This window comes from Lagenorhynchus albirostris, chromosome 5, assembly GCF_949774975.1.
Source record: "Lagenorhynchus albirostris chromosome 5, mLagAlb1.1, whole genome shotgun sequence".
Classification (NCBI taxonomy): Eukaryota; Metazoa; Chordata; class Mammalia; order Artiodactyla; family Delphinidae; genus Lagenorhynchus; species Lagenorhynchus albirostris.
In genome coordinates, this window is record NC_083099.1 from 59,508,741 (window position 1) to 59,528,280 (window position 19,540).

General features: G+C 34.6%; 2 protein-coding genes across 7 annotated transcripts in view; one reads left to right on the forward strand and one right to left on the reverse strand.

The window, feature by feature from the left end:
• The first annotated feature begins 32 nt into the window (after nt 1-32).
• TTC14 (tetratricopeptide repeat domain 14) overlaps nt 33-19,540 on the forward strand; it is a 33,176-nt gene continuing 13,668 nt past the window's right edge. Inside the window, exons 1-13 of one of the 6 annotated variants that reach the window (XM_060150061.1) lie at nt 257-333; nt 645-774; nt 882-935; nt 1,035-1,234; nt 2,594-2,678; nt 2,777-2,906; nt 3,228-3,383; nt 3,753-3,824; nt 4,227-4,346; nt 4,451-4,573; nt 6,960-7,077; nt 8,005-8,114; nt 8,934-12,142. In XM_060150061.1, the coding sequence (XP_060006044.1) occupies nt 1,049-1,234; nt 2,594-2,678; nt 2,777-2,906; nt 3,228-3,383; nt 3,753-3,824; nt 4,227-4,346; nt 4,451-4,573; nt 6,960-7,077; nt 8,005-8,114; nt 8,934-9,852 (2,019 nt within the window). In that variant the 5' untranslated portion in view covers nt 257-333; nt 645-774; nt 882-935; nt 1,035-1,048 and the 3' untranslated portion in view covers nt 9,853-12,142. Of the gene's footprint in view, nt 334-644; nt 775-810; nt 936-1,034; nt 1,235-2,593; nt 2,679-2,776; nt 2,907-3,227; nt 3,384-3,752; nt 3,825-4,226; nt 4,347-4,450; nt 4,574-6,959; nt 7,580-8,004; nt 8,130-8,933; nt 12,143-19,540 lie in introns of those variants that run through there. The other 5 variants (XM_060150062.1, XM_060150057.1, XM_060150059.1 and 2 more) reach the window with 5 other exon arrangements.
• CCDC39 (coiled-coil domain containing 39) overlaps nt 13,467-19,540 on the reverse strand; it is a 46,110-nt gene continuing 40,036 nt past the window's right edge. The window contains exons 15-20 of the mRNA XM_060150056.1: nt 16,620-16,779; nt 16,092-16,198; nt 15,267-15,407; nt 14,941-15,120; nt 14,718-14,803; nt 13,467-13,620 (exon numbers count right to left, since the gene is read on the reverse strand). Coding sequence (XP_060006039.1) covers nt 13,467-13,620; nt 14,718-14,803; nt 14,941-15,120; nt 15,267-15,407; nt 16,092-16,198; nt 16,620-16,779 — 828 coding nt within the window. The remainder of the gene's footprint in view (nt 13,621-14,717; nt 14,804-14,940; nt 15,121-15,266; nt 15,408-16,091; nt 16,199-16,619; nt 16,780-19,540) is intronic.

Below are 19,540 nucleotides of genomic sequence, written 5' to 3' on the forward strand. Positions count from 1 at the left end.
CTGGGGGCGGCTCCAGAACACTTCCGGGAGGCTCCTGTGGGGAAGTGTCTGGGTGTCTGCTTCCGGCGGCTTCCTGGCTGCTTCCTCAGTCTCCCGGACCATCGGGCTGAAGTAGTGGGCACGGGACGGGGGGCTGGCAACGCCCGGTCGTTGGGCCCGTCAGTCTCTAGCCATGGACCGGGACCTTATGCGGCAGTCACTGAATTTCCACGGGCCGTCATTGCTCTCCCTGCTCAGGAGCGAACAGCAGGACAATCCGCACTTCCGGAGCCTCCTGGGGTCGGTGGTCGAGCCTGCCCGGGGCCCGCCGCCCCAGCAGCAGTTACAGGGCAGGTAATGGGACGGCGGCGCCGCTGCGAGACGGGGGAGGGGAGGCAGCTGCGGGCTCCACTACCGCAGTTGGGCGGCTGAGTCCTGAAGGAGCAGAGCCGAGGCCGTGAGCCCGTGAGAACTGCGGCGCTAGTTCCGAGGGCAGGATGGAGGAGGGTGCCCACTCCTGGTGTGAGGGCAATGCAGGATGCGGGCTGAACTTTTTAAATCTGGTACTGCACTACCAGAGGCGCGGATTCTTTAGCTAAAATCCCTTGGGCTTGTGTATCTGCCGCGGCTGTCTCTTTTTAAGTTTCCGCGCCCTCCACCTACAGACTGGCGAATGAGGGAATCCTTGGTTAAAACTTTTTTTCGGAGGATGTACGGCCAAGAGCTTAGGACGGACCCGATTGGGCGATGAAAAAGCCCTGAGCAGAAGCTTGGACTTACTAAAAGGTTTTGCAGGTAAACCAGTTTTCATAAATTTTGTTTCTTTTTAAGAAAAGAGAAGAAAGTTGAAAACATTGAAATACAAAAATTCATTTCCAAAAAAGCGGATCTGCTTTTTGCAGTTTCCTGGAAATCAGATGCACCTACAACTTCTGAAGTTAATGAAGACGATGAAGGTGAGTTTAATCTTAAAGTCGTTTGATTGCGGTTTGGTTTAACAGCACTTCAGATGAACACAAAACTATTGTTAGTAATTTTGTTAATTATTTTTTCAGAGCGTTATGCAGTCATGCCACCTTTAGAGCAATTCATGGAGATACCTAGTATGGACCGGAGAGAGCTCTTTTTTCGAGATATTGAGCGTGGTGATATAGTGATTGGAAGAATTAGTTCCATTCGGGAATTTGGGTTTTTCATGGTGTTGATTTGTTTAGGCAGTGGCATTATGAGAGATATATCCCACTTAGAAATCACAGTAAGTTATTCACTTCTCAGTTATTTGATTGTTTCTGTTTTGGATAAAATGTCATCTCAGTGCAAAACTTATGTCTTTGCATCCAGTTGTAATTAAGTGTACCCTACAGACATAGTTTTGAGAATTAATTAATTAAATAAATAAGTATTAAGTAAAAAGTATAAATATAAAGCACCTTTTCTTTTTAAAAAATAATCAGCAGTAATAGAGTTACTTACAGTTTCCGGCACCATTTCTAGTTTGGGGGGGTTTTGCTCCCTTTGGGTGGCAGGGGTGGGGTCCTTTTTTAAACACTCAAAGAGATATCAGTGGAGATGGTGAGATTGATTAGTAGACTGGGGTTATTTCTTCTAGTTGAACATGTCTTTAATTATTTAGTATTAGATACTTGTATGTGGATAATTTAGAAACAAATTCTTATTTATTCAATATGCATTTACAATAATTAAATTAAGTGGTTTGTACATTATAAGATGCTTTGCCCTGGGCTTCCCTGGTGGCTCAGTGGTTGATAGTCCGCCTGCCGATGCGGGGGACACGGGTTCGTGCCCTGGTCCGGGAAGATCCCACATGCCGCGGAGCGGCTGGGCCCGCCTGCGCGTCCGGAGCCTGTGCTCCGCAACGGGAGAGGCCACAACAGTGAGAGGCCTGCGTACCGCAAAAAAAAAAAAAAAAAATGCTTTGCCCAAGGTGAATAGACCTAAATTTGAAATAGTATGTCACTTTAATTTAAAAGGTTAGATATTTACTGTGTGTTAAGGCAGGTAGAAAGGGAAGCAAAGCAGAAGGTATCACAAACTGGATAACAGACCTAAACTTTGAAGAATTCACATTTCATTTTCTTTGGAACTCAGAGGCGCGGATTCTTTAGCTAAAATTCCTTGGACTTGTGTATCTGCCGCGGCTGTCCCTTTTTAAGTTTCTGCGCCCTCCACCTACAGACAGGGGAATGAGGGAATCCTTGGTTAAAACTTTTTTTCGGAGGATGTACAGCCAAGAGCTTAGGACAGACCCGATTGGGCAATGAAGCCGGTCTACTTTCTGGACAAGCTTTTAGTTTTATATTTAACAAGCACAAAATAATTTTTTGTTTCATCATCCATACTTATATGTGGTTTCTAAAACTAATTGCAAATTTCATGAGATTTTAGTTTTTGACCTGAACCAGAAAACTTGTTTTATTATGTTTAGGCACAGAAATTATTAAAGTCCTTATTTAAATTTAGACTCTAGGGTGCTAGTTGTTTTCTTAATGTTCCTGTCAGCTATTAGCTGTTTATACTGAACAGCTAGAATAAAAGAAGACACTTCTCACCAAAGAATAGAATGTCTGGTGTTTTACAATACTTCTCATTGCAGGCTCTATGTCCACTAAGAGACGTGCCTTCTCTCAGTAACCATGGGGATCCTTTATCATATTACCAAACTGGTGACATTGTTCGAGGTAATCAGTTTCATCATATTAATAAAAAAGTAACAGTTGTCATATTTATGTTAGTTTGCATTGCCTTGTTAATCAACTCAATTTTCTTATTTTTTAAGCTGGAATCAAGGATATTGACAGATATCATGAAAAGCTTGCTGTATCTCTATATAGCTCATCTCTTCCACCACACCTATCTGGTATTAAATTAGGTGTAATTAGTTCCGAAGAACTTCCTTTGTACTACAGGTAATTTATCCACATTGTCTCAACAAGTTAATTGGAAAACAATTTCTTTGCTAAAAAATAGCAAATTTTGCCCAACTTCTAACAAAGTAGAATTGTAGTTTCTCTTATTTCAAAATATGCTAATTTTATTTTTATAACCCTTAAATTTCTTCAAACTTGGCAAAAGGAACCAAGTCATTATTGCCACACCTTCATGTACAAAAATGGTTTGAGTATTTAAATCCCATGTGATAATGTTATTTCCTTAATTAAAATGGGACATGCTAATCATGTTAATCATTTTTATATTTTTGTTGTGACTTTTTTTTTTTTTTTTTTAAGGAGAAGCGTTGAACTAAATAGCAATTCTTCAGAATCGTATGAGAATATCATGCAGAGTTCTTTGGGATTTGTTAATCCAGGAGTAGTTGAATTCCTTTTAGGAAAACTAGGAATAGATGAATCTAATCCACCATCTTTAATGCGAGGCCTGCAAAGGTATAGTAAATCAGTATTATTATATTAAGTGGTGAGGTCAGTGGTGCTGAAGTCAAAAGCTGCATAACTGAAGAAAATACTCAATTATCCTAAGCTTGCTGCCAATGTTTGAATGAACTAGGTGATCCCCTCTTTTTGGAATGGAGTCTTTTATCAGTGATTGATGTGTGCCATGTGACCAGATAGATGCAGAAAAAGATGCAGAAAAAAATAATATTTAACAATAATAGTCATTCCTGAGAGTTCAAGAATTTTGCTTTGTAAATAAAATACAAATTTCTTGCTTGGGATTCAGTTTTTATCTGTCAGGTGGAGAGATATAGTTACCCTAAAAAGTATTTACAGTTTGACTTTTATTTTCTTTAATAGCAAAAATTTCTCTGAAGACGATTTTGCTTCTGCATTAAGAAAGAAGCAGTCTGCATCTTGGGCTTTAAAATGGTATGAAGACTGTCTTTCAACACTTACATTAGTCTAAAAGGTTAGGTTAAGGCAAGCATGCTTATGTCATCTTTAAGACCAAATTTGTTTATAAATGAATTTAAATGATACCTTTTTGACATTAGCTTTTTTAAAGGTGTAAATGGTGTTATGTTGTAAACTTTAAAGATTTAAGTTTTAGCCAATATTTTTAACTTTTTTAAAAAGGAATTAGTATATCGATATCTGGATTTCATAAGTATTTGTTATGAAATTATCCAAAGACAATACTTCTTAGTTATATTGAGAATATCAAAGACTATTAACCAAATTTGATTTGCTTTAAAATTTTATTCGTGCTGACATTTTGTTTGGATATTCTGTGAAATATTTGTTATGTATGCTTTACAAACACCTTTTTAGTGTGAAGATTGGAGTTGATTACTTTAAGGTTGGACGCCATGTGGATGCTATGAATGAATACAATAAGGCTCTGGAAATAGATAAACAAAATGTGGAAGCTTTGGTAGCTCGTGGAGCATTGTAAGTGGATAATGGGTTTTAAGGAATATTTACAAGGTAAATGTGTATAAGATTTATGAATAGCTCACAAAATAAATTCCTCTAATTTTGTCTCATATCTATAGATATGCAACAAAAGGAAGTCTGAACAAAGCAATAGAAGATTTTGAGCTTGCATTGGAAAACTGTCCAACTCACAGGAATGCAAGAAAATACCTCTGCCAGACCCTTGTAGAAAGAGGAGGGCAGTAAGTGTCAGATTTTGTTAAACAGCAGAGATCTAATATTCAACCAGCTACTATAAAATCTTGAACTTAACATAAGGAAATAGCAATAGGAAATCTCTAACTCAGTTCAGACACTCTTAGTTTCAATTTTGGTTGAAAATGTTTTTTAAATATAGTCCTCTATACATTTTCTAGTTCTTTTTTTCCTTATTACTTAGGTTCTTTAAGATTGGAGATATTTTAGTGTCTTGACTTCACTTTTCTGAATATTTTCATTACACAGAAATATAAATGTAAAGATACAAGAAATTAGGTAAATATTCTTTTCCTGGACATACACTAGAAGTTTTTGTTTAATAGACAGAAATTTCTAATTCATTTCATCATTTTAGTAATTATAATGCCAGAAATATAAGTTGAGAACTCTATAGTTAATTGTGAATTAGATTTCACTATTGTATTCAGCTTATTGCTCTACTTTGTCCAGTGAAATCCACAAAACTTAGATTAAACGAAGAGCAAAACATTAAGAACAAACCCTATAACCTATCTTACTGTCCTGAGATACTGGCATAATACTTGGCATAGTAGATTTATCATAAATATTTAATGACTAATAGACTAGTCTAATTTATAAAATATTTTGAAGAAACATAATACTTTAAATATAAATAATTTGCTAACAGTCTGCTTTAATAATTAAAGACCAGTTTATGATTAATAGCATTTTTTTGCTGTTAATTTTTTAAATAGAATCATCTCTTTTCTGTTTCATGAATTTGCCTGATCATTCCAGTTTGTATGATCATTCCAGAACTCCATATAAATGAAATTTTGTAATATTTGTTTTTAACTGATAACGAACTTCTAGTTGGATCCAAGTGTTTGGAGCAGCTTTTTACTTTCTCACTAGGTACATAAGCTAATACCTACTTAAATGTGGTTGTCTCATTTTTCACATTGGTGATTTTTAGCTCAGTGAATGACAACACCATCTATTCCATCATCCAGGCCAAAAATGTTGATCGTCTTTGGTCCCTTACTCCCCTCATCCAGTCTGACACGAGTGATTCCATTGAACCCACTGGTTTTTAAATTTGTTTTATAGTAATTACTTTTTCCTACTTTCCAAAACCTGAAAATATTTTTCAAAACCCTTTCACTGCTGTGTATCTAAACTTTCTAATTCTCATTTTTCACAACATAGACTTGTGAACATCATCTAATAATTATCCTGTCTACAGGCTGGTTGTGATATACACGTATGCCTTGGTATTTCCAACTTTAGCAGTGAATTTTCTGGGAAAATTTTTCTGTAGAAAGGAAAATTCTTCATAAATTACTAGGAAAAGCCAGCCTATATAATTCTGTACTAAAGCTCAAGATCATAATAAATTTACAGAGGATATCAGTTGATCATGTGTTTTCACGTATTATACTAAAATGCCAATGCTTGACCTACAGTATGGCTTTAGTTATCAGTAATAGATTCCTATTCGTATTTTTGTTTGTTTAATTAAGATATAATTAACATATAACTTTATATTAGTTTCAGGTTATGTGCATTAATGTGATTAGATATATGTAAATATCATGAAGTATTGACCACAGTAAGTCTGGTTAACTTCCATCATCATACATAGTTAAATTTTTTTTTTCTTGTGATGAGAACTTTAAGATGTACTCTCTTTGCAACTTTCAAATATACAATATAGTATTAACTATAATCACCATGATGTACATTACATCCCCAGGACTTTATCTTATAACTGGAAGTTTATAAGATAAACCACTTTCACCTACTTTGCCCCCACCCCCCCACCCCCACGTCTGGCAACCACCAATCTGTTCTCTGTATCTTTGAGTTCAGTTTTTCTGATTTGTTTTATGTGGTTTTATATTGTCTTTTTACCAAAAAAAAATAGCTGTAAAAGCACAATATTTAAGTATTGTTCCATTTGAAAATAATTTGCTGGGCTTCCCTGGTGGCTCGGTGATTAAGAATCCACCTGCCAATGCAGGGGACATGGGTTCAAGCCCTGGTCCAGGAAGATCCCACATGCCGCGGAGCAACTAAGCCCGTGCGCCACAACTACTGAGCCTGCACTCTAGAGCCTGCGAGCCTAGAGCCCGTGCTCTGCAACAAAGCCACCACGATGAGAAGCCCGTGCACTGCAACAAAGAGTAGCCCCTGCTCACCGCAACTAGAGAAAGCCCGACACAGCAATGAAGACCCAACACAGTCAAAAGTAAAATAAATAAATTAATTTATTTAAAAAAAGAAAATAATTTGCTGAACGTGGTTTTTCCCCTAATAAATTCTCTCATATACGCCTCTGCCCTATATGCATATTTGAGGACTTCTAATTTTTACCCAAAAAAAGCTAAATTTTCCTTTCTGATTTAGGCTAGAAGAAGAAGAAAAGTTTTTAAATGCTGAAAGTTACTATAAGAAAGCTTTGGCTTTGGATGAAACTTTTAAAGATGCAGAGGATGCTTTGCAGAAGCTTCATAAATATATGCAGGTGATTCTTTATTTCCTCTTAGAAATTTAATGAGATTTGAAATTAATGCCAAAACTTAACTTTTTTCTAGGGAAAACTATTCTAAATCATTTAATTAAGGCATTATGAAAAGTTTTTTAGATAATAGCTTTTCTTAATTGGGTTTGACATTGCTTCATAGTTTTGTTAATACTCAAAAGTAAAAATAGCCCTGTGAGAAGATTCCCATTGCCTAAATTTGGTATGTGGATTTGAGAACTGTCCTTGTAGTGAGCTTTCCTGGTGGTTACAGAATTCAGTATTGTTACTGTAATTGAGCCAATTTTAAAAAACCTTTTTGAGAAATATTTTAAACTGTCTTTTCCTGTAATACTGATGATGATGTTTTCTCATGCATTTTCTTCTGAATTGGACCATTGCTGCTGTGTCTGTGACATCTGGTGCTGCTCATCCCCATCCTCAAACTGGAAAATGATTTCTTATATAATCATGCATCCAACTGGGCTGTGCTATTTTTTAAATGGTTTGTATTTGAACATGGTGATTTCCCCCTCAATTCATCTTAATGGAATTTCTTTATTTGAATTTTATTTATAAAATTTGTGTCCTGTTTAAATTTTTAATGTTTTTTAATAATTTTTCATGTATTTTATTTTTTCCCTTTCTTGCACTCTGGGTCATGGGTTTCGATGCAATGGCTTCCCCTTTTTTCATGGAATACCAACTGCAATTGGTCCTCAATACTGTTCTGGCTGTTCCAATGATTAATGCCAAACACCTGTGTGATTAATTTTTATATGTTAAAAATATTTGTTTAATGCTGGATATATGGTGATTTGGGTATACCACATTTGGTTTCTGGTTGGGGGGTTGGTCTTTTGAAAACTGGGTTTTATATGTTCTGCTATTTTTAACGTGTGGTTTTTTCCGATATCTGGGTTGTAAAAGAAATCTTTGGAATTAAGAGAAAAACAAGCTGAAAAGGAAGAAAAGCAGAAAACAAGGAAAATAGAAACAAGTGCAGAAAAGTTACGTAAGCTTTTAAAAGAGGAGAAAAGGTAAACTATGATATTCAGTATTCTTAAACTTAAAGCAAGTACTGAGTTGAACCAAAGTGCCATATGGGAGGTAAAGTAAGTAAAACATAAAAGTGTTTCAAGTTGTAATCAATGATTCTTAGCAAGTATGTATACCATAAATTTTTCTATAAAAGAGATAAAGCAAAGTGGAATGGAAGGCTAGAATTCTGCAAAAAAAAAAGAAAAATTTAATCTTAGAATTAAAATATGTAAGTCATTTTAATTATCTGTATTTTAGGGAGAAATTTTTTAGAACTAGAGCAGTAATTTTCAACTGGGAGCGGTTTTGTCCCCCAGAGGACATTTTTGGTTGTCATAACTGGTAGAGTACTGTTGGCATCTAGAGGATAGAGGTCAGGGATGCTGCTAAACTTTCTACAATGATGTAGGATTCCCCCACCACCACCCTACCCTCCCAGCAAAGAATTATTTGGCCAAAAATGTTAATAGTACTGAGGTGGAAAAACTATTAACTAGAGGTAGCCAAATATAAAACCTCAATTCTCTCCTTTATGTATTCATATGGTCTTAAATTTTTAAGGTAATATGGGAAATGTCACTGTGTCTTTCAGAAATGATGGATTTGCTTACAGTGACAACTGTCTACACAAGTATTTTTTTCCAAAAGTCATGACATGGTAAAATTGGATCTTGTGGTAGCTAGGATTATTATTATAATTCCTTATCTAAGCCACAACTTTTATGAAAATCTTTAGAATAAAATAGAACTAAAATCTTTATGGATAATTAAACACTTTTATACTCAACATATCTGATGAGTTAACTACATTTTTTTAGGCTAAAGAAAAAAAGAAGAAAATCAACTTCTTCCTCTTCAAGTGTTTCTTCTGCTGATGAATCAGTTTCTTCTTCTTCATCCTCTTCCTCTTCTGGTCACAAAAGGCATAAGAAACATAAGAGGAATCGCTCAGAGTCTTCTCGAAGTTCCAAAAGGCATTCAGCTAAGGCATCCTCAAATCAGGTAGATCAGAATAAGAAAGATGAGTGCTTCCCAGTTCCAGCCAATACTTCAGCATCTTTTCTTAACCAAAAACAAGAAGTGGAAAAACTACTGGAAAAGCAGGATAGGTTACCATATCAAAAGAAACAGGTAAAAGAAAAAGATAGATGCCCTCTTTCTTCATCTTCAGTTGAAATTCCGGATGATTTTGGAGGTAGGTCTGAAGATCCAAGAGATTTTTATAATAGCTATAAAACTCAGACAGGTAGTAGCAAAACAGAAAAGCCACATAAATCAGAAAGACATTTTTCCAGTAGAAGAGATTCCTCAGATTCCTTCTATAGGAATTCAGAGGACAAGATAAAAATTTATGGTTATAGAAGATTTGAGAAAGATACAGAAGGAAGAAAAGAACATTATAGAAGGTGGGAGCCAGGTTCCATGAGATATTCCACTTCACCAGCAAGCTCAGACTACTCTTGGAAGTCAGTTGAAAAATATAAAAAATACACTTATTCTGGATCACGTGATTTCAGTAGACATGAGCAAAGATATCAATTAAATAAAAATCAAGGAGAATATGAAAGAGAGGGTAATTATGAGGAGGATATTAAAACAGAGGTTCCAGAAGAGGGACTGAGTAGCAAAGAGCATTCAGAAAGTGGAGTTAAAAAAAATTTACCTCAAAATTTACTCAATATATTTAATCAGATAGCTGCATTTGAGAAAGAAAAAGGAAATAAGCCAAAAAATTAATATGCCAAGGGGATCAGCACCATTAACACTAAAGGCTTTTAATAAAAGGTTTTGGTCTTTTAGTAATAACAGTCCAGTGCAGAAATATCTGCTCCTGCAGTTATTTTATTTGTAGAGACTACAGAAATCAAGTGCTTTTTATAGCGATCCTCAAAGTATTTGTTTCAGTTGTAGGTCCCCTTTTCATAGCTTGATTTTTTTCAGGCTTTTCTTGTGTATGTTTATGTACAGTTATTTCTTACTCTGATGATTTAAACTTCTTCACCTGAAGATAACACTCTCAAAGTATTGTTTCTTCATTGTATTATGGTGTGTGAGAATTTCTTGGGTCCACCTTATCCTGCTGTTTGAGAGAATATTAAATTTATGCAGTGAACACTTGGATCGTTTTTATGAAAACTTATTTCATTCTCTCCTCTGTTAAATTAAAAGCTCTTGACTTTTGAAACAAATATATTTGAATGTTTCATAAGTACCATTTTATATTCATTTTTAAATATTAAGTTTTTTGCATAACTTTTATCTTAAAATGGTAGATTATCTGTCTTGTCTAATTGACCTCTAAACCCTGATTTAATTAAAATGGTTTATGTATCAGCTGTTTAACAGGTACCTTAGGAATAAAGCCATGAAAGTTGACTAGGGGCCCATTTTACTTACTTCTCTTTTTCTCCCCCCTTCTTGCTAGCAATATAGCACTAAGAAATTTCTTTAAATATTGGCAAGACCTTAAGAGACTACATTCCAGGCAAAAATAGATCAGAGTAGGAAAGAGTTCTTTTAGCAAAAACAGCAGTGGCAAGTGAAACACACTATAAATCTGGTCTTCCACTATGGGAAAGGAAGTTAGGAAACCGTCCTAGTATTGCAAATGTCCAGTTGGGAAGGCACTGGGCCTGTTTCTGAATAGCCTAGAGCTGGCCTGCATTTCTGCTTTTCTTCCTTAACACCTCTCCTCTGATACCTCCTTTCTTAGAGTCTGAATAAATGACTAGGCTGACAGAGCCTGGGCTTAGAATAAATTTCAGCAACTAGAGCTGAAGAAGGAATGGACTTGGATCGTAAGGATCCTCCCCGAATTATTGAAAACAGTATAAATAGGGATAGAGATAGATATAAATAGAAGTCATAGGTGTTTATAATGGGCTTTAGAATCTTTGCAACTCATGATGACACTGGATGGGTGGGTTGGAGGGTAGTGAGTATCCATCTACAAAGGTCTAAGTGACAGAGAATGATAGAGGAAGAAGACAGTCCTTGTTCTGTCTTGGAGTTTCTGCCAACAGTAAAATACCAAAAGTTAGTATAACTGGATATGTACTATTTGTGACCTTCAGACTTCAGTGATGGGAGCCTAATGAAAAAGCTAAAATTTGTTTTGCAATGGAACAGAAAAAGAAACTCTGGTCAAAAACAATAGGTAATGGCGGTAGAAATCAGTCAGTCACTTGGGCATTAGTCTTTGCACCAAGAAATTTATCTGAAAAGAGTCCCTAGTTCTTTCTGTGTATTAATAGTTCTGGTATCATCCTTATGTAATCCTACATAGTGGTGTTTTTAGAGTGGAAACTCTTTTGACATACTACACCTTGACCTTTAGGAATTGCTAGCACAGCTTCAGGATTTTACACACACTTTATTTAATAAAATCTCTTTGAGCATCACTATCAACCAGCATTGTCATTTTCCAAAGCGTTTTTATGGCTTAATGTTACATTCAGTTACAAAAAATTAGGTTAGTATCTTATACAACAGCCTGCCTGAATTTAGAAATTCCATCTTCCCCAAAGCTTCTTTCCTGGGATATATTAAGCAGATTATATAAGACAATTTATAAGGATATATTCAGGAAACCCATCACAGAAAAAAAATATATTATTGGAGATTTACTTGTGAAGAATCCCTAGTGGTATCTTCAGCACTTTTTTTCCCTGAACATTATATGTCTATAGTTTGTACGTACCCAGGCAGTATCTTGGTTTGCATAAGTAGATGACTTTCTAACACAGCAGGTGAATGTTAGGATAACTCTAGATTTGGAGATAATAGGGTTGATCCCTTGTTTCACCATTTAACATTATTACACTGAACTTGGAACTATTACTTTATTTAAGAGTTAAATGTAGACTTGCATGCTGGCTTGAGAACCTAACCATTCCACAAATACTGTGCTAGGCTTTGGTTGGTGACTCAATAATAGGTAGAAGTTACTGTGCAATTCCGATGTATCAGGCCCTGTGCACTTTGTATATATTATCTGATTATTTCAATAAACTTTTGATATAGATAACTCTTACTGTCTTTATATTACAAATGAGGAAAAAAGCATAAAGTAACTTTCCCAAGGTCAGAGAACTAGTAAGATACAATTCCTGCCTTCATAGAATACAGTGTTTAATATTTCAACTTCCAAGTAATTTACAAAGTAAAAAAGGGCAGAGAATGAGAACTCTGAACATTTGAAGTGACCATAAGATCAATCAGTTTTTAGATCTTATAAATCTCACTTAGCAGAACAGTGTTTTATGAAACAATATTCAGCTTTTTACCCATCTTATTCATTGGACTTGGCTATGCCTTTTGCTGGCTATTACTAAAAATGATAATAAAATATTCTAGTGATCAGGAGAAACCACTACTGCCTTTCAGAAGGAATTGCAAGTGACAGTTCTAAACAATGACAATTGTCTGTATAACAAATATTTTTTTCCAAGGTTTGAAGGAGACAATACTCATTTAGGTTCATAGATCCTGATAAATTTATTTGAAAACCAGTTTTATAACATCATAGTCATACTTCAGGAGTTCAAACTGTTGGGCACATGTTATGATAAAGTATTGACTGAAATAACATTCTTAATCTGGTAGTCTACCTTCACTGCAAATTTATGGAATTCCTATTGCAAATCTAATTATGCTTAGCTTTCTTTAAATTGTTTATTAAATCAAGGAAATCTTGAAAACACATTCTTGGTTGTATCTTGAGAGCAAAATCTTTAATGTGTTTGACTTCTTTCAAGATCAGAATGGACTACTTCCTAGAAATTTAAGCTGCACTTTTATTGATACAGTGGTTCTCTTTCCTATCAGTTGTTTTCTTGGTGGGGGGAGGGGAGAGGTAATGCCATTTTTTGACTAAAAATTTTTTAATTATACTAAAGGAAGAAGCTAACAGTTTTCTTCCCCCAAAGTCTGGGAAGTATGTTTCTTTTAATAAAACCTAAATTCAGGATCTTCCAGGGTAAAAGAGATATAACAAACAAAATAACAGTGGAAAATATCATAACCCTATGCTTGTATAACACATATCCTTGTTAAGAATCTGTTCTTACTGCTTTCCTTCTATGTGAAAAAAAATAGTAGGCAAAAAGCTAAGAAAATTAAACATTTTTTTGGCTTATTTGGACCCAAATAGCTTGACTTTTTTTTTAACAGTTTTTATATTTTCCACTGGATAAAACTTTTGTCTGGTCATATTGTATTTCTAACACTATTTCAGTAGGCCTGTATATCAGTATAAGGCACCCAAAAGCATAGAGTGGGATATACTATTTTTAAATTATGAGATTTTTGGTTTTGTGTTTACAATTTGTTCAAAAGAGAGATTAAAATGTTTATTTGCTGCTCTTTTTGCTTTTACCATTACTGGAGCCACTGCTAGCACTAGGTGGTCTAGAAGTGCTGCCAGTTAGTGAAGAGGCTGGGAAGTTCAGCTCTAATACTTTAATTGAAGTCTGAGAAGCAGAAGTACTTGTACTCTTAGATGACCTAGAATAAAACCAGAATTACTGTAACTTAATTCAAAATTTTTTATTTTAGTAGAGACCCCCTCATTAATGGCAAAAGATGCCATAATCCCACAAGTAATTAAAGAGATCAAAAAAGATATACTATTAATAGTGCTAATAATTTTAAAAGCATCACCATTAGTAATATCAAGAAATTAGTTTAGAAAGGAAAAGCTGATAAAGTTTCAAACCAGTAGAAAAATAGTTCAACAAATATATTTCTATTGATACATGAAAAATGTTTTCAACTATAACCAATTTAGAGATAAAATCATTAGGTATTAAAAGTTTGCAAAAATCATTAAACAAAAGGTAACAAAAACAGGCATGGGAAGTTGGGTGCTGGCAAGAGTAATTAATATGATAGGTTATATAATTTAAACCAAAAAGAAAGTGAAGGGCCTATTGACAGGATAAAGCGGTGGTAACTATCCATACAACTGTAAATACTAAGATTTTTAAATATATATTTTTATGAAAGTACTGGGATGTTCAAGTGGCTGCTCACTGTGTTTACATAGAAAGTGTTTTTGTTTTGTTTTACTTAAGCACTGTCTTAGGAAATCCTTTCATGACATCTCTTCGCAGAGTAATGAAAAGTAATATGGCTGCTGTGTTGACAAAATGTCTACTTGATGATAGAATTCTGTATAAAACTAAACTGCAGAAGTAAAGAATAATTTCCTTTTTAGCAAAATTAAGCAGCATAAATAAAATTCTGACTCCTGAAGATTTTACAATGGATTTTAATAATAAGTCTGTACAACCAAGTTGCCCTTTTATGGTTTAATAAATTCTCCCCATACTCAGGGATGACCATGCTAAATGTACCCTCCAAAATCTCACCCTGCTTTATCCTACTGAGATAGCTGCTAGTCACAAAGCACTTATGCCAAAATGAAAATAACACCAGAAGTCAGAAGGAAAGAGTCCTGCCCTGCTGGCTGTTTTCTGTATATGTGACACTGACACATGCCATAGCTGTAGCATGTGGAAGTAGCTGAGTTCACTTAGGATGGAAGCTGTGAGAGTTGTAGGCAAGTAAGTAAGGAGACGGTGTTTTCTCCTTCCACTTACCTTGCTGATACCAGTGAAGTCTGGGAAGGAGATCTAGAACTGTGACGACTCCCTTTAGTACTAGCCGTAGGTAGTGCTAAACCACTCTGGAAGGATAGTCAATAGCAGTCAGTACCACTGCATTTTAGAATATTTTTCATTAGACTTCACTTTATGATGAATACCATAAATTTTTTTGTGAAATGTTTAAGAAATATATTTAACTAGAAGATACTCTTATTACCTGTTGAAAGTATGTTTGAAGGATAATACCAATCTCAGCATTTTCTTCTGTGATATCAACTAACATTTCATCAATGATCTTGTGAAGCTGTTTCACTTCACGAAGTTTGATGTCTTGTTCTTCTAGTGTTTCATCTTTCGTGTCTTTCAAAAGACGGATTTCCTTGATGAGTTTTGCACACTGTTGGTCAACAGTAGTCAGTTATTATTTAAACCTGTTTTCTAGAACTTAATATTTTTTAATGGGTGAAGGAGGATTTGGGGTTACCATTTGGAACTCCAAAAAAATATAAATATGACAGGTCAGTTTTTAAAAGTTATCAATACCTGTTTAGTTACTCTCTCTAATTTTGGCTTCTGCTCCTCAGTTTCTTTCCTTAGTTGAAGTGTGTAAGCTTGCTTCTCTGATATTTTTTCTTTGACATTATTTGTTAAATGTTCTATAACTGCTAAAGTATTTTCCATGCTCTGCAGAAAATAAAGGTATTAACATACTTATTGGTTAGGATCAGAAATAACTTTTATAACTTGCCAAGTATTCATTTAATTTCGATTCATTTATTTTTGTGTACAATGTACATTCTGTTGGTAGATAATAAGTAAAATGGCTTTATGGATTAAGTTTTATATATAATTACACTGGAAAGTATTTTTATGGTATTTGGGAGAAAAATAAACAATTCAAACAATGACTGTTGAAAGCATACAATTTTCAAAGATTCCTAATTCATATCACCTGTTCCTTCAACTTTATTAGTCAAAAAAAAAATCTAAATGTTTATAGAGCCTGCTTATTACCAAGCACGTTGTTTTCTTATCTTTCAGACTTTTAAGGAACAATCTTTAAGGTGATATTAAAGGATTTAAATGAAATAAAGTTCATTAAATAAAAGGTTAGTGGATAGATCATAATTAGCTAGCTCTGATTCATCAGCTAATCAACAAGTAATTGTCAGGAGTCTAACCTACACTTTAGCACTGGGATTTTAACTAATTTAGTTAATACTTTGATCACTTATTTTTTTTCTCATTTAAATGAGACATCTCTCACTATCTAATTCTCTAAAAAATTGTCTTTGTACAAGATAACAAGAAAGAATAATGATAGTTAACTTTTACTAAGGTCTTATTACTAAAGCCTGTAGAATTTACCTGGATATCTTCCTGTAGTTCTCTGATTTGTCTTTGTTTGTATCTGTGTTTTTCATCAACAGCTCTCTTTTGTTCTTCTAGTTGAATTTTTACCTCATACTCAGCACCTAGAATGTAAAGAATTTTTGCTCTAAATTTTTAACATGCTGTGTAGAAAGCAAGCTTAAAGTCTTACATAAGTTAAACTTTTAACTTTTTTTTATGAAAGGTTAAATTCCTTATGTCTAGTTGTTGAAAAACAGGACATGAAATAACTATTTTTATTTTGTCAGCATAGAGCAGCCAATATGCTGTTCTCTTCAGATTTGAAATTAATTCCCTAGAGAAGTGATATGCCATATCACTAGAAGTAATAATGGAAATAACACCTTAGCACTTATTTTAAAGGAGGGGGATTAGTTTTTCCAGCTGAATCAAACATGATACACTTTTGTTTTCCTTGTCTCATAGTGTTCCTCTTTTTAAGGTAAATAATTCTACAGCTTTCATTGCATGTATATTTTTAAAGTTTTAATAATTCCCACATACTAGATGGAGTCACTTTCTTAAAAGATTGTTTGTAATTGTTGTTGCAGCTGTTCAGCACTTGCAAGGTGTTTCCTAGAGCATAGATTTCTTTTTCAGCTTTGTTGATCTTAGCATCCAAACTGTCACCTTCCCTTTGAAGTTCTTCTTTTTCTTGAGCAGCCTATGAAAAATGGAATAGATTGGTTAAAAGTATCATGGGGGAGAATGTTTTCAGGGCAGGAAATAGTTAACTCACAACAATACCAATTTGCCGTGGGGCCTACATGCAGCACCAAGCATTTATTTCTTGCACCTGATTTAAAATAAAAGACCAAATCCTCAAGGCCTTCCAAATATAGCACATAGGCTACAAAAGCATGATGGCAGTGTAGTAACCAACCAAAGCTTAGATGAAAACTCTCCAACAAAAATGAATGAAAAGTTAAGCAGGTATCAACTTTACTGAGAAGAGAAATAAGGTTAGCTAGAAGCGGTTTCAAACTAGATATTAAATAAAAAGAATGTATGTTTCTCACCTGAAAGCGGCTTGGCACACTTTCTCATTTTAAGTCTTAGTGGTAAAAGAGGTGAACAAAGTATACCCATAAAGTGTCACATTTTTTTAAAGGAAAAATACTGCATGATCCTACTTATATGAGGTACCTAGAGTAGTCAGATTCACAAAAACAAAGTAGGTTGGTGGTTGCCAGGAGTTTTGGAGAGGGAGAAATGGGGAGTTATTGTTTAATGGGTACAGTTTCAGTTTTGAAAGATAAAAAAAGTTCTGGGGATGGCTCTTGTGTTGACTGCACAACAATATGAATATACTTAGTACCACTGAACTGTACACTTAAAAATTATTAAAACAGCAAATTTTATGTATAATCACATTTTTAAAAGTTTTAATTAGATAACTGCGATAAATATGGCTAGAAAAAATGAAGTCTGTAAATTGCTGAAAACCAAAAATTCCTCAGTGAGTGAACATACTCAGTGACTTTTTCCAGCTTAACTGTCACTGGGCTAAGCCTTCTAGAGTTGTACCCAAACAGTTCCAAAGAACTGCAATTAAGGGTTGAGAGGGATAGCATGCATATATATTTAAAAGTGCCCCCATGAAAAGATGCTCAGCATCGCTAATCATTAGAGAAATGCAAATCAGAACTACAGTGAGGTACCACCTCACACCAGTCAGAATGGCCATCATCAAAAAGTCTAAAAATAACAAATGCTAGAGGGGGTTTGAAGAAAAGGGAACTCTCCTACACTGTTGCTGGTAATGTAAATTGGTACAGCCACTATGGAGAACAGTATGGAGGTTCCTTAAAAAACTAAAAATAGAGCTACCATATGATCCAGCAATCCCACTCCTGGGCATATATCCAGACAAAACTATAATTCAAAAAGATACATGCACCCCTATGTTCATAGCAGCAGTATTCACAATAGCCAAGACATGGAAACAACCTAAGTGTCCATCAACAGATGAAAGGATAAAGAAGATGTGGTACATGTATACAATGGAATATTACTCAGCCATAAAAGAGAATAAAGCAATTTGCAACAACGTGGATGGACCTAGAGATTATCATACTAAGTGAAGTAAGTCAGAAAGAGAAAGCTAAATATCATATCACATATATGTGGAATCTAAAATATGACACAGATGAGCATATCTATGAAACAAACAGACCCACAGATATAGAGAACAGACTTGTGGTTGCCAAGGGGGAGGGGAGTGGGGGACGGAAGGAGTGGGAGTTTGGGATTAGCAGATGCAAACTATTACATATAGGATGGATAAACAAAGTCCTACTGTATAACACAGGGAACTATATTCAATATCCTGTGATAAACCATAATGGGAAAGAATATTTGAAAAAAAAAAATATATATATATAGCTGAATCACTTTGCTATACAGAAGAAATTAACACATTGTAAATCAACTATACTTCAATAAAATTTTAAAAAATAAAGTGCCAAAACCCATTTTTAGTCAAAATCAACTAATAATTTCATTGGTAAATTTATTCAATCCCAAGTATCTATATTTAAACCAGAATGTGGTCACTGGAATTTTTTTTGGTAATGTTTTAATTCTTAACATTTTCAGTTATTTTTTTTATTATGCTTCAAGATATGTTACACATTTTTATAGCAAATAGTACATAATAAAAAATTAAGCTTAGCAAAGAAAATAACGTTCTTAGGTAAATTACATCTAATTCTTTCAGGTTGAGTCTAGAATTAGCAAACACTTCATTCAAAGTATAGTGTAGGGAGAAAGAGCTAGAATGAATCAAAACAGCTAGATTTTAGTTGTGGATTTCCTACTAGTAAGCTGAGTAACATTAAGTCATTTACTTCCCTACTCCAAGGTCAGTTTGTTTGTCAAATAAATGAGTTGAATTTGTTCATTTATACAAAATCCTGATCTAATTCCATAAATACCTTAGACTTCTAAACAGTGGTAAATAGAAAATCAGTCAGAGGTGTGCACTCCTGTAGAATCAGATAATCCCTGGAGGGCCCACTAGAAAATGCCAGGTCTTTGGTGTCACCATGCAGTGGCATCATCCACTGATTGCTTTTGCCCATTTTCAGACCATGGATAATTTTTCTCAACATAAGCCAGATTGACTTTAGTTATAAAGAAAAGTTTCCATTTTACACATCTGGCACATGTGAAGTGTTATGAGTAAAACATTTAAATATGCTGACAACAAAAAGTGTGAATAACTGTGTGGCAAGCTATGGACCCTGGAGGAAAGTGAAGTATGACATCAGGAAATTAAGAAGGGCAACTGATAGCCTTGATTAATTTCACATATTCACTATAGTGGCACAGAAGGAATACTCTTCCTCATAAAATTTGCCTGTTTTCCTGAGAAGTGTATACTTCATCATCATCATCATAACAGCAATAACAGTAATGATAGC